This window comes from Barbatula barbatula, assembly GCF_947034865.1.
Source record: "Barbatula barbatula genome assembly, chromosome: 1".
Lineage (NCBI taxonomy): Eukaryota > Metazoa > Chordata > Actinopteri > Cypriniformes > Nemacheilidae > Barbatula > Barbatula barbatula.
Genome location: NC_136766.1, coordinates 25,868,066 through 25,881,326, shown reverse-complemented (window position 1 = coordinate 25,881,326; position 13,261 = coordinate 25,868,066). Strand labels below are relative to the sequence as shown.

At 42.8% G+C, this 13,261-nt stretch overlaps 1 protein-coding gene across 1 annotated transcript in view; it reads left to right on the top strand.

Moving 5' to 3' along the window:
* dnah2 (dynein, axonemal, heavy chain 2) overlaps positions 1 to 12,757 on the top strand; it is a gene marked incomplete at its 3' end in the record, with an annotated part of 134,062 nt that extends 121,305 nt beyond the window's left edge. The window contains exons 76-85 of the mRNA XM_079449974.1: positions 590 to 780; positions 868 to 1,059; positions 1,131 to 1,315; positions 2,326 to 2,560; positions 2,822 to 2,973; positions 3,060 to 3,174; positions 11,219 to 11,395; positions 12,125 to 12,199; positions 12,361 to 12,511; positions 12,603 to 12,757. Of these exons, the coding sequence (XP_079306100.1) occupies positions 590 to 780; positions 868 to 1,059; positions 1,131 to 1,315; positions 2,326 to 2,560; positions 2,822 to 2,973; positions 3,060 to 3,174; positions 11,219 to 11,395; positions 12,125 to 12,199; positions 12,361 to 12,511; positions 12,603 to 12,757 (1,628 nt within the window). The remainder of the gene's footprint in view (positions 1 to 589; positions 781 to 867; positions 1,060 to 1,130; positions 1,316 to 2,325; positions 2,561 to 2,821; positions 2,974 to 3,059; positions 3,175 to 11,218; positions 11,396 to 12,124; positions 12,200 to 12,360; positions 12,512 to 12,602) is intronic.
* Between the last annotated feature and the right edge of the window lie 504 nt (positions 12,758 to 13,261).

The window sequence follows — 13,261 nt, the reverse complement described above, 5'->3', positions numbered from 1 at the left end:
CTTTAACTTCGCTTCCTCTGTGATATCACTTTGCGGTTCTTCTTCAGTTGTAACTCTTTGTCAATTAGATTTATGTGGACAAAAATAGCACAAAACATCAGCACACTGTTCCTACCAGAAATAACTGGATTTATTATCACCACATGAGCACAAGTGGTGTCTTAGACCTTATTACTGAAAGCAATAGTGAAATAATCATTATGACATCACTCATTATGACTCAATCCCCATCACGCATGACACCATCAGTCGTTATGACATCACATAGTCTTTTTGACGTAATCACCCATTAAATCTTCACCAACACTCATTATGACATCACTCATTGTGACATCATCCAGTGACATCTGTAGCGGTCCGAGTGCATGTTTTTCACGATTCTGGCTGCAACAACCTGCTGTTTGTTTTTTTGTGTGTGGTTTATATTTTTCTTTCATTGAACAGGCCATTTCTATTATTTAATAGCATAGTAAAGCAAAATCCTGTTTTCCACGTAACAGACTTCATAAATCAAATACAAATGACAAATATAATAGAGAAAACTCTCTGTCTATCTCTCTCTCTCTTTCTCTCTCTCTCTCTCTGGCAGGTCACTGGGTATTCTTGGCTAACTGTCACCTGTCTCTCTCTTGGATGTGTGCGCTGGATAAACTGGTGGATGAGTTACAGATCCAGGAATCTCATCCAGACTTCCGACTGTGGCTCAGCTCCTCCCCTCACCCAGAATTCCCTATTGCTATCCTGCAGACGGGCATCAAAATCACCACTGAGCCACCCAGGGTATGCGCACAACTCTCATACTTCTGAAGTCTGGTGTGCATTAATGAAAGATGTCTTTTGTATGTGTGTGACTGTGCATCTCTGTAGGGGGTGAAGTGGAATATGAAGCGTCTCTATCAGCTCGTGTCTGACTCTCAGTTCTCGCGCTGCGCTCGGCCTCCGCTGTACCGCAAGCTGCTCTTCACGCTTTGCTTCTTCCACAGCATCATACTGGAGAGGAGGAAGTTCCTACAGCTCGGCTGGAACATCGTCTACAGCTTCAACGATTCTGACTTCGAGGTAGGGAGAGAGGAATCATCAAGAGTTAACCTCTCATGGTTTAAAGTAATTATACTTCCTCTGTTTCTCAGGTGAGTGAGAATCTTCTGAGCCTCTATCTAGATGAGTATGAGGAGATTCCTTGGGATGCTTTGAAGTTCCTCATTGCTGGGATCAATTATGGAGGTCACGTGACGGATGACTGGGATCGGCGTCTGCTTACCACTTACATCAACCACTATTTCTGTCCTGCTGTTTTCGATACACCCTTTTTTAAGTGAGTTCAACAACATTGGTACAATAACTCTAGACTTTGTATGATCATCACTCGTTCTCCCGGTTGTTAGGCATTATAAAGTGTTAGAGCGCCCCCATATGGCCAGAATGCGTTTGCCTCATTGCACAGTGAGAGTAAATTCACACACGGCTCAAACAGATGATTTCAGTCCACACACACACACACCTTTCTTTGGATATGTGCCAAGCCATCACACACACGTACCCTTTGATCTCTGACACCCCTCTATGCCCTGCTGCGAGGATTCCCTAGTGCCCTCTTCAGTCGGTAGATCTTACCCACAATCCTGATCTAATAAAGAGCAACAGCTCCCCCATGATGCCGAATGTTGAATCTTGCAGGATCTTGAATTAAAAAGGCCCGATTTAAATGTGTTCCAGTTCCTTTGGGTCTCTTAGGGTTGCAAGGCCCAGCAACACCACATACGCAGATAAAACCTCTGTTACTATAGCAACCACATCCTATAATTACTTTCAGTCTGTGCCTCCATGGTGACTTGAGTGCACAGCAGAAGCAGCTAGAACATTATAGGCAGTGGTAGACAGGAAATTGCATGGACTTGTTGACTTGCAAGTGAAATTGGCAGGAATTACATATGAAGATGAACAGTTCAGATACGCTTAACAAACTATCAGTTAGTTCATTGGCTCTCTTGAGGAAAACCAATTTGTTTTGGGGGGGGGGGGGTTGTGAATTGCCCTTTTTCGTTTTATAACATCAGCGTAACGCTTGTCTGAGCCGGCAAAATAACATTGGGACCCAAATTATTCACAGAATGTCTAATTTCAAAATAACATATTGACAGATTTACACGTCTTTGCACCTCAACTCGGAACAAGTCCAATGCAAAAACTGTTGCCATTCCCTGAAACAGGATTGATAAACTGTGAAGCAATTAAACAATCAATCTAGCCAAACTATAAATAAGACTATTGTTCAAGTAGACCTGTGTTTTTGGTCTTCAAAAGCATGTTTGTTTGTGTGTGTAGACTCTCCTCCCTTCTTCCTTACTACGTTCCCCGTGATGGACCTCAGACCTCATATGTGGAGTTCATTGATCAGTTGCCGGCACTGGAGCTCCCGGAACTGTTTGGACAACACCCCAATGCCGACATCGCCAGCCAGATTACAGAGACTCGAACACTCTTCCATACACTGTTGTCTCTACAACCGCAAATCTCCAGCACTGACTCCACCCGCACTGCAACCAGCAGGGAGGACAAGGTGTGTGTGTTTGAAAATATTAAAGAATGGTTTGTATAATGGTCAAAATAAACAATTTATACGTTCTAAATGTCGTGTGTCTATAGAAAGCCCCCACTCAGCATGTGCGTGAGAGAGGAGGTTTGAGGCGTTGGTGTTATTGCATTCAGAATATTCAATATTGGAGTTTCTTTTCTATAACAGAAGAATGCAATGACTCATGTTGCACTACACAAATTTCAGCCAAGGTTTGTTCAATTGAAGGTGTGTGTATGTGTGCAGGTGTTTGAGCTCTCCGCTGATGTGCTTCAAAAGATCCCTGCTCTGATAGACTATGAGGGTACCAGGAAGTTGTTGAAAGATGACCTCTCACCTCTGAATGTAGTACTGCTGCAGGAGATCCAGAGATACAACACCCTGCTACACACCATCAGGTCTGTTGTGTGTGTGCGCCTGTGAGATAGAGCATGCTATTCATGAATATTAAAATGCTCAGTGTTTTATTTTGTTCTGCATGCAGATCATCTCTCTTAGAGCTGGAGAAGGGCATTAAGGGTCTGGTTGTGATGTCCAGCAGTCTAGAGGAGATATTTCACTGTATCCACGATGCTCGTGTGCCTCCTCTCTGGGAGAAGGTAAGAATAACACTTTAGCTTTGTAACTGAATAGACACCATGCACCATTTTGTCTCAGCCAGCTCAGTTAAGTCTGGTGTACGTAGCATCCATAGGGAACAATGACCTTATTACTCGGTCGTTTCAAGATTACGGTCAACGACGTGAGTCAAATAATCCAGACGCTACATCATACATCGACAACTCAAAATGAGAAAGCCTTCAAGCTATACACTTCATGCTACATCCACAAATATGTACACTTGTGTAATTACTTGAGGGATGATCACAGAGGCACTCAAGAATTCTTAGCTGTTGTGCAGATGGTTTGCTAAAATATCGTTTTTTTATTAAACATATCCTCATCGCTTGGTGACCAATTACCTTAGGGCTATGACAGCATGGCTTGGGTGACTGACATGTACCACACGAGCTAGCGAGTGCAATCATTTACAAATCATATTATTTTATTCTCAACACATATTCAGATGTCCTCAAGAAAATATTTGAGAACTTTTTAAGAAATGTTTGAGATTCGAACTAACTAACTTTCTTACGAAATGCCTATAATTTATCTTAAAAACAATCGTATATTTTGCCTACAGAACAGTTTCGTGAATCCGCCCCCTGCAGCTCAGATTGCAATAAAGTCATGCTAGCATCATGCTAACAATTAATTAATTAGCTAACAACGTGATTCCAGAGTGCTTTTGTAGAAGTCAATGCCGCTAATGGCTAAGGCAATGTTCATGCGTTCTTTAGCGACCTTGTATTCCTCGTGTACTCGCTGTACGTCATCAACTGTCAAATTCCAGTAGTCAAGAACACAAGTACAGAGAATGCATGAAAGTTGGATGTGTTCTTGATATCAAGGATGCATCAAATGCAGACTTGCACTGAACCCGCTTGAAATTTTTATTGGAAAACATTGGAAATTTTACTCCCTCTCACAACACACACACGTAGGCAGCACACCTATGATGCCTGAAAATGGGAAGAGCTTGTAACTCATGGCACACATACCGTATCATGTTGTAGTTGTAATAAAGCCCTGTGTGAGTTTGTGAAAGCGTGATGTGAGGTCAGGGGCGTGTGTTCAGTGGGAGTGTGTAAATGAATGGTTGAGAGGACAGCTGTCAAAGATGAGGAGAACGGTGCCACATTTAGAAGATTAAACACAAACACGCTCTCACCTTGTGTTTGAACACACTTCTCATATATTATTGACTGAGAGCTGCTCAGTTCATGCCGAAAACACGCAACAAGCTTCTGTCTGCAAGATCCTCTGCTAATGCCCGCATACGTGTGTGTGTTCAGGTCAGCAAGGGCAGCGTGTGTGTGTCAGACCTTATCTGATACAGCCTCATTATACTGATGTAGATTTGTGTGTGTATGCGTTGGTCATCAGGTAGTGTGTATGTGGACTTCTTGGGTCACTGCTAAGGGTAATTGCGCTGTAATAAGCTGAACAAACAGAGCCATGTTTACTTGAAGATATACAGAACTCGCAGGGCCTATTACTGATCCGAACGGCGTCTATCCACCCTCTCCCAAAACGAGTGGAGAGCATCCATTAAGACTTCGTATCCAGTCGCTCATTACGGTCTCTCTCTCTCTCCATCAGGTTACCTTTAATACAGAGTGCTCGCTTCATCTTTCTGTCCAGCGTTATGTTTTGGCAGAGACTCGTATCTCTGCTGAGATGTATGACTTTCATTTGCCGCTGACTCTTGTCATTTCTCTTTTCGCTCCCTTCTTTCATGTTCACTGTAACTGCTGGCCTGTGAGTGGGGAGGATGCTGGCCCTCATATGTCTCTCTGACACTGCTGATATAACCTTTCGTAACCTTAAAGGCTATTAAAAGATAACACTGTTTTTCCGTTCAGATCAAGAGGTTGAAACGTTGCAGTTGATTCATAGGTTTCCAGTATTAACAGTGTGCGGACATTTGCTATTTTTCCTAAGTTTGCAAACTTTGTGTTCTGCACCTGTACCCTACACACTCGGGTGGGTTCCGCTCTTTCTTTTCCGCAAATTTAGTATTAAAAGAATTTCTTTAACTTTGAATATGGTGTCAGATGGGCAGATGATGCACAGGGACTCAAGCGGTTGAGAATCCAAATGCAATGGGCCTCATTCATAAAACATTTGTTAATATATGTGTACATTTTGAGTAATTCACAAATACTTCGTAAAAGTCCGATTTGATAGTGAAATGTGTGTTTGTTAATGAATTCCAGTCACTCGTAAACAGGGCGCGCTTGCACGCTCATTCATAATTATTATTCCGTAGACACCTTGGTTGCTGTGATTGGGAATATCCATGACAGTTACATGTTACGAGTGTCTTATTTTAAAGAATATAACAGATTATACAACGGTTCTTCTGAATCTCGAATCTGATTGGCTGTGAGCCATGCGATATTCTACCATGATCACCACAGGAACTGACTGTCGAAACTGCTTCACTGACTGTTTGAATCACTCCGCCACTAAACTAACTCGGACTATGCTGTCCTTGCAACTGCGTCACTCTGAAGACAGCTAGCTAACTAGCAAACAAACACACACTAAGCAGTTGATCCATTCCAGAACGTTTACTTCTGTGTTGCTTTCTCTTTTTTTTTTAAACTGACATACATTAAACAAGATATTTTTTACAAACTGCACATTAATAACGTTCCATATAAAAGTGTGCAGTGCCATCTGCAAATGGATGTACATATGCGATAAGACTTTCTTTCATTATAACATTGTATCGATTACAGTTTAACTTTCAAGAACCAATATTATGTTAACACATAAAATGAATGCTTACAGATAAACTTACATGCAAATCTTTCTCCAAGGCAAAGATTGTACGCGTGGTGAACCGAAACTAATGAGATCTAAATCTCAACACTGCGCATGTGTGGAATACCAAACGTCAATACTGGAAAATGGCCACACGCATTTACAGTAAGTGAAACTAAACGTTGTGCCTGTGGTTTTCAAACACTACAGCGCCGGGCGCGAGGGTCTCGATTACGCGTTTATGAAAATAGATTTGGGATTAACACATATTCTCGGTGAGTTGCCTTTAAAGATCTCTCTTTCATTCATAAAAGCGTCTGCCAAATTAATGAACATGTAATGTAATGATAAGGGCAAGACCCGTAACTGTTAGTCATGCAGCTGCGATCCTCCGGCAGGTAGGTTTGCTTTAGCCCATTAACTTTGTAACTGCTAAATACATATAAAAATAAATATATTTTATAGTAATTTGATGTTTTACATTTAGTGTCACTCTCCCCGTAAACTCCTGCCTTTGAACGTATATGAATAAACGATAGTGATAGTTTATTAGTTATTGTAGTCAAGTGGGTCAATTGTCCAGGAGAAAGAGCATCCAGTAGGCTAAAATAATGAATAATGGATGCAGATGGTAGGCTGTGCGACATCCAGATGCAGCTCTGGTGCGTCTATTACGGTCTAAGCAAATGTTTTGTAGACATTTTCTACGTTTGTACCGGCTTATATGGCAAAGTCTAACTGCACACATTAAGCTAGTACCTTAAGGTTCCATATTGAATAATAACTAGTCAAAACAGCACACTTGTAATACGACTGTCATTAGCTATAGTGGCTCACCGGAAGTCTAAACACAAACAGCTCAAAGATTGGCAGCGCCCACATTTACATTAAAAATCAGGTGGATATCAACGGCTGTGATGGCCTACGGCCTCATGCTTCTGGCCTTATCACAGCCATGCTAATATAAGAGTACTATATACAGTAAAAGACCATAATACAAATGCAGTAACCAGCATATTAACTTCTCCATTGTTGTGTACGATGGTTGGGCAATGTAGTGTTTGTCCCAACTCTCCTCCGCTGTGGTGGGACAGCTTTGCAAAAAAGTACAGCGTCGAGCTCTTTTGCCCAAAGTAGAAGAGTAAAAAGTAGGAGAGTAAAAAATTAAAAAAGACATTAAATATCATGATACACAGTTCATCAAAATGAAGTGTCCTCAGTTTGTCAAAAAGAATACAACATATTTAACTATTTTACGCACCATTTACACATGGTCAGGAGCAGGTGTACATTTCTTACACACCGAATAACATTTTGAAAATGTTATTCATTTTCATGAACCCGAACATTTACTTCTAAACGACTTAAAGAAGGATTTACACAAAAAAAAATCGTTGAAATCACGTGACCCATGACAAACTAAGCTTCACTTACTGCTCAGTCACATCACGTGCACGCTTTGCTATGCATGTCAGAACGCTTGAATCCCAGAGCTTTTTTATGAGTTCTTTGCCCTTTTTCACATTTGAATCCTACATAATACTGTATAGATGGTTTTGTATGAATATATACAGTACGTACATGCACATTATTCTGTACCACATATAGTATCGAATCGTATGAATATGAACTCATACTGGATTTTATTGCCACACTTGAAGAGGTCAATTCTTTTATTATACTGACCATTCACACACACGTTGTACTCTAAGCTTCATTTGTACACGTAACATTCAAATTGATCTGAATTTCATCGGTTGTTTGCTTCGTTCAACGGACCTTTTTCCAGAAGCGAATGTTCTATTAACCACAGCGCTATGAAGAGTCGAACAGGGTGACCCACAGCGCTATGAAGAGTCGAACAGGGTGACCCACATCGCTATGAAGAGTCGAAAAGGGTGACCCACAGCGCTATGAAGAGTCGAACAGGGTGACCCACATCGCGATGAAGAGTCGAACAGGGTGACCCACAGCGCTATGAAGAGTCGAACAGGGTGACCCACAGCGCTATGAAGAGTCGAACAGGGTGACCCACAGCGCTATGAAGAGTCGAACAGGGTGACCCACAGCGCTATGAAGAGTCGAACAGGGTGACCCACAGCGCTATGAAGAGTCGAACAGGGTGACCCACAGCGCTATGAAGAGTCGAACAGGGTGACCCACAGCGCTATGAAGAGTCGAACAGGGTGACCCACAGCGCTATGAAGTGTCGAACAGGGTGACCCACAGCGCTATGAAGAGTCGAACAGGGTGACCCACAGCGCTATGAAGAGTCGAACAGGGTGACCCACAGCGCTATGAAGAGTCGAACAGGGTGACCCACATCGCTATGAAGAGTCGAACAGGGTGACCCACAGCGCTATGAAGAGTCGAACAGGGTGACCCACAGCGCTATGAAGAGTCGAACAGGGTGACCCACAGCGCTATGAAGAGTCGAACAGGGTGACCCACAGCGCTATGAAGAGTCGAACAGGGTGACCCACAGCGCTATGAAGAGTCGAACAGGGTGACCCACAGCGCTATGAAGAGTCGAACAGGGTGACCCACAGCGCTATGAAGTGTCGAACAGGGTGACCCACAGCGCTATGAAGAGTCGAACAGGGTGACCCACAGCGCTATGAAGAGTCGAACAGGGTGACCCACAGCGCTATGAAGAGTCGAACAGGGTGACCCACATCGCTATGAAGAGTCGAACAGGGTGACCCACAGCGCTATGAAGAGTCGAACAGGGTGACCCACAGCGCTATGAAGAGTCGAACAGGGTGACCCACAGCGCTATGAAGAGTCGAACAGGGTGACCCACAGCGCTATGAAGAGTCGAACAGGGTGACCCACAGCGCTATGAAGAGTCGAACAGGGTGACCCACAGCGCTATGAAGAGTCGAACAGGGTGACCCACAGGCTATGAAGAGTCGAACAGGGTGACCCACATCGCTATGAAGAGTCGAACAGGGTGACCCACATCGCTATGAAGAGTCGAACAGGGTGACCCACAGCGCTATGAAGAGTCGAACAGGGTGACCCACAGCGCTATGAAGAGTCGAACAGGGTGACCCACAGCGCTATGAAGAGTCGAACAGGGTGACCCACAGCGCTATGAAGAGTCGAACAGGGTGATCCACAGCACTTGGCCATGCTCAGAGTTGAGCTGTGTAACACATACAAGACTTCGCAAGGAATGCATGAGAACAGCGGGCTTAAATAGACAGATTTGGCAAGGCTAATGGGACACAGGTTAACACGATTGGGATAATGAGTCCAGCAAAGGGTTATGGGTAATGTAGTGTGCTGTGGCAGTCCAGTTGATGTGGGGAGTACCCTCTGGTGGAACACGAGGGCACTCCAGCTGACAGGTGTGACACATTTAAGGTAGTAATGTTCTGCAGGGTAACATGCGTGCAGTGTTAAAGACCTTTAAAATAGTCAAAAGCATCTAAAAATGCACACATTATACATACACACATCACATTACACACAAAACACATTCATAAAGCTTATTGAGTCAGGACCTCTGCTGTGGGAGTGCCTGAAAATATTACTACAAGAGAGAAATATTAATATAACATAAAATTGTAGTCAATGTCTAGATTATTCCGCGGTCACACTAGATTTTCAGTATGCAACATTCCTACAGAGAGCCCTGCATGTGTTAAAGCAATAAGCCCCACGAAGCAGTGGGTTACCAGCTTAGAACGTGGCTCAGAGTCAAGGACCAGAACTGACCGTTTTACGAAGACCACTTTAGAAGACGTAAACAACCCTGGTCCACTGCTGGCCAGGTGGAACTTTAAAACTGTTTTTTAACACTGCACAAGCGTGTGAACAAAATACAACCAACAGAACATATACATCTTCCGAAGTGGTTTATACGGGCAGCAACCAGAAAAATGCTGGGTGTGTGTTATTCATAGATTCAGACGCATTTGCACTGTTACTGTTTCACTTTAAAACCTATATCGTAGAACATTGGATTGTGTGATATTTTTATTATTCGCATTTCCTCTAACTGAGAAGCTGAAGCTGTGGCGTATTGGTCATCTATATTGAGCGTTGCATTCATCCCCATTCAGTGGAACGGCAGCGGCCCATCTTCAATTTGATGTTGCTACATGTGCGTTTCATTGTATAACTACATTGTTAGGGGGAGCAATACTATTTTTAATAATATCATTGATGACGTTGATGAAGTAACAGTTTCATAAAAAACAATAAAACCTCGTGAATCCTTGGTTTCCAGTGATTTTACAACCGCTTTGCATTGTGCAAGGCAACACCCCACTTTATAAAATCACTGTAATCCAAGGTGTTAGGCTGTAGTTTGCCTTTTTATTATTTTATATTAGATACCTTATACGTTTGTCCATCATATACCATACACCTCACATTTTGATGGTTTAAACAAATAATATTGTGCAAACAAGCCCCTCACACACTTTTATTTAACTTCAGGCTAAATCTTGGTGTTGAAAGACGTCCATGTTGTTATTTGTCAGCTAGCCCTAAACTGCCTTTTATCATAATTGAACTGTCTGTGATTCTCCAATTTCAAAGTGTAAAAGCGCCATCGTTTATTCTGCCTGGAAATATCTAATTTTCATGCCAGCGAGAAACTAAACCCATAAAGGTTTTTTTATGGCACAGCGTGAAACGAAACCAATCAGGAGTATTTTCCTAGTGCTGGGTGGCAGTCGCTGTGTTTGAAATGCTAATTCTTTTGGCACAAGCCACACTCACTTTTGATTTTTTATCAAATTCAAACATCTTTGTTCTTTGAACATTAAAATGACACTGAATGAATGAATCATTTCCTCGCTGCAAAGAAATTCCCGAAAACATGGCACCGCACCGTTTCGCGCTGACAGTTTTATGCGAGTTTGATTGCACAATTTGAATGGCTTATGCAAGATTTCTTTAAATGCCTTTCAAGTCTAATAGTAATATTAAATTATGCGCTTCAACTACCTAATATGCTTTTCATGACAGACAGTAATATCGCTCATCCAAACCCACAGAAATTCTTTCTTTGTCTGTTCGCTTCTATGGCCTTGGGCTGCACTCTAAATTACACTGTATGAAGGCCCTTACTGTAAGCAGAGATACATTTCAGTGAGTTTTGTCGAGTTGCCCTTCACATTCATCTGGTGTTAAATTGCTGAACAGAGAGAATACAAAGAAGAAATGCTGTCTCTCAAGCAGAATGGTAAGATCAGTAAATACACCACAGCAGAAGCATCAGGTGAAAGAGTTCATAGACTCTGATTTCTCCCCCAGGCGTACCCATCTCTAAAGCCCTTGGCATCTTGGACGCGGGACTTGTGCCAGCGCGTGGAGCAGTTTGCTCGCTGGGCGGAGACGGCTCACCCTCCTGTCCTCTTCTGGCTGTCTGGATTTACTTTCCCCACAGGCTTCCTCACCGCAGTATTACAGAGCTCCGCACGACAGCACAACGTGAGCCGTGCACCCACAACAAGAAAAGATAGATATTCACACTCACTTTAAAGGTGCTGTACGCCATCCTGAAATATCTGTCTCCATGACAACTCACACACACACACACACACCTGTCGGAAAACCTTCAGCATCGTTACATATTCAAATAAACCATTTAGTTTGATTTATAAGCTGTTTACCACACAGTAACCAAAAAGGCCCCACAAGGTCAAAAATGACTGGTGATTACTATCTTTCTGTTGGGTTTAACGGGACCACATGCACGCTGCGGGGTGTTGGTGTGACATGCTCAAACTATCTTCAGTTTTAGTTGCACAACCATATGCGCAGTCTGCAGGGATGCAGCACAATCTTGCTCCATTACCTCTCTAATGCCCCAGTGATAATGTTTATTCTCAACCCCTTTTGGGATCTGCAAACAGCAGTTCTCACACAATCCCCCTAACTAGCACTGTGGGACTCAGTAGAAGCTCCTGGAGCCCGCCAGCACAATGAGCTTTAACTATATAACCGAGCACCTGTGATGCTTTAGGGCAGACGACTGTACAACAAAACAAAAGACTGATAGAAAGCTGAAAAAAACTAATGTCCCAAGTGTGTAGATGTAATGCTCACACGCACACACTCATAAGGGACCCGTATTTTGGCGGTACAGTAAGTGTGTTTTCTAAAGTCTGCCAATTCTTTGTAAAGCAACGTGATAGCTGTGTTGTGTTTGCTGCGCAGGTGTCTGTAGACAATCTATCCTGGGAGTTCACAGTCACCACGGTAGATGACAACAATCTGCTTTTCCCTCCCAAGGTGAGTAAATGCTGCCATCCCCTGTCCATTAGAAGCTGATGCACATGGCATTTGCATCTTTCTCTCTCTCTCTCTCTCTCTCTCTCTTGCTTGCCTGCTCACTGCCGCCTCGTGTGGCATGAATCCAAAGTTATGCCTTCCTTTTTTCCCATCTTGTCCAGGATGGAGTGCTCATCCAGGGGTTGTATCTAGAGGGGGCAGGCTGGGATAAGAAAGCCTCTTGTCTGGTGGAGGCGGAGCCTATGCAGCTAGTCTGCCCTATGCCCACCATCCACTTCAAACCTGTGGAGAGCCGCAAGAGGGTCGCCAAGAGTGAGCACACGCTCTTTTTCACACATTTAATATTCTGCATTGAATTCAGATGTTCAGGTTATGTCTGTTATCCTGCTTTTCTTGTGTTTAGATATGTACAGCTGTCCCTGCTACTATTACCCCTTGCGATCCGGCGGTGCCGGCCATCCGTCATTTGTGGTGGCAGTTGATCTGAAGTGTGGAGCTATGCCTTATGATCACTGGATTAAGAGAGGCACTGCTCTTCTTATGAGTCTTGACAACTAGGAAGACAACACACACACGCACACTCGCACTTGTGTTTCATGCCTAATTAATATCATTTCTTTTGTTTTACAATATGCAACACGGAACAATCACTTGTTATTCCTACAAACAGCTCATTTTCACTTAATGAAAATAATTTAATGTTGCTTAAATTCAAGAAATAATAATTAAAAAAATAAATGAACACCTGATGTAAATTTTAAAAACATGTTAATAAATATGTAACAGTATTTACAGCATGTCCCTATTCACTGCATTCAATATGCATTACATATACTCTTTTTAGTCAAGTCAACTTTATTTATATAGCGCTTTTTACAATTTTCATTGTTACAAAACAGCTGTACAAAAAACATATTGACTATAAGCGAAACATATAAGGTTATGCAAGTCAAGACAAAAAAAGGTGAAAACGGAAGACACACAACAGGCACCACCAGCACACACACAAACGCTCGCACAGCGTCCATCACCGAGAATCACACCCCAAGATAAGGAGAGAGA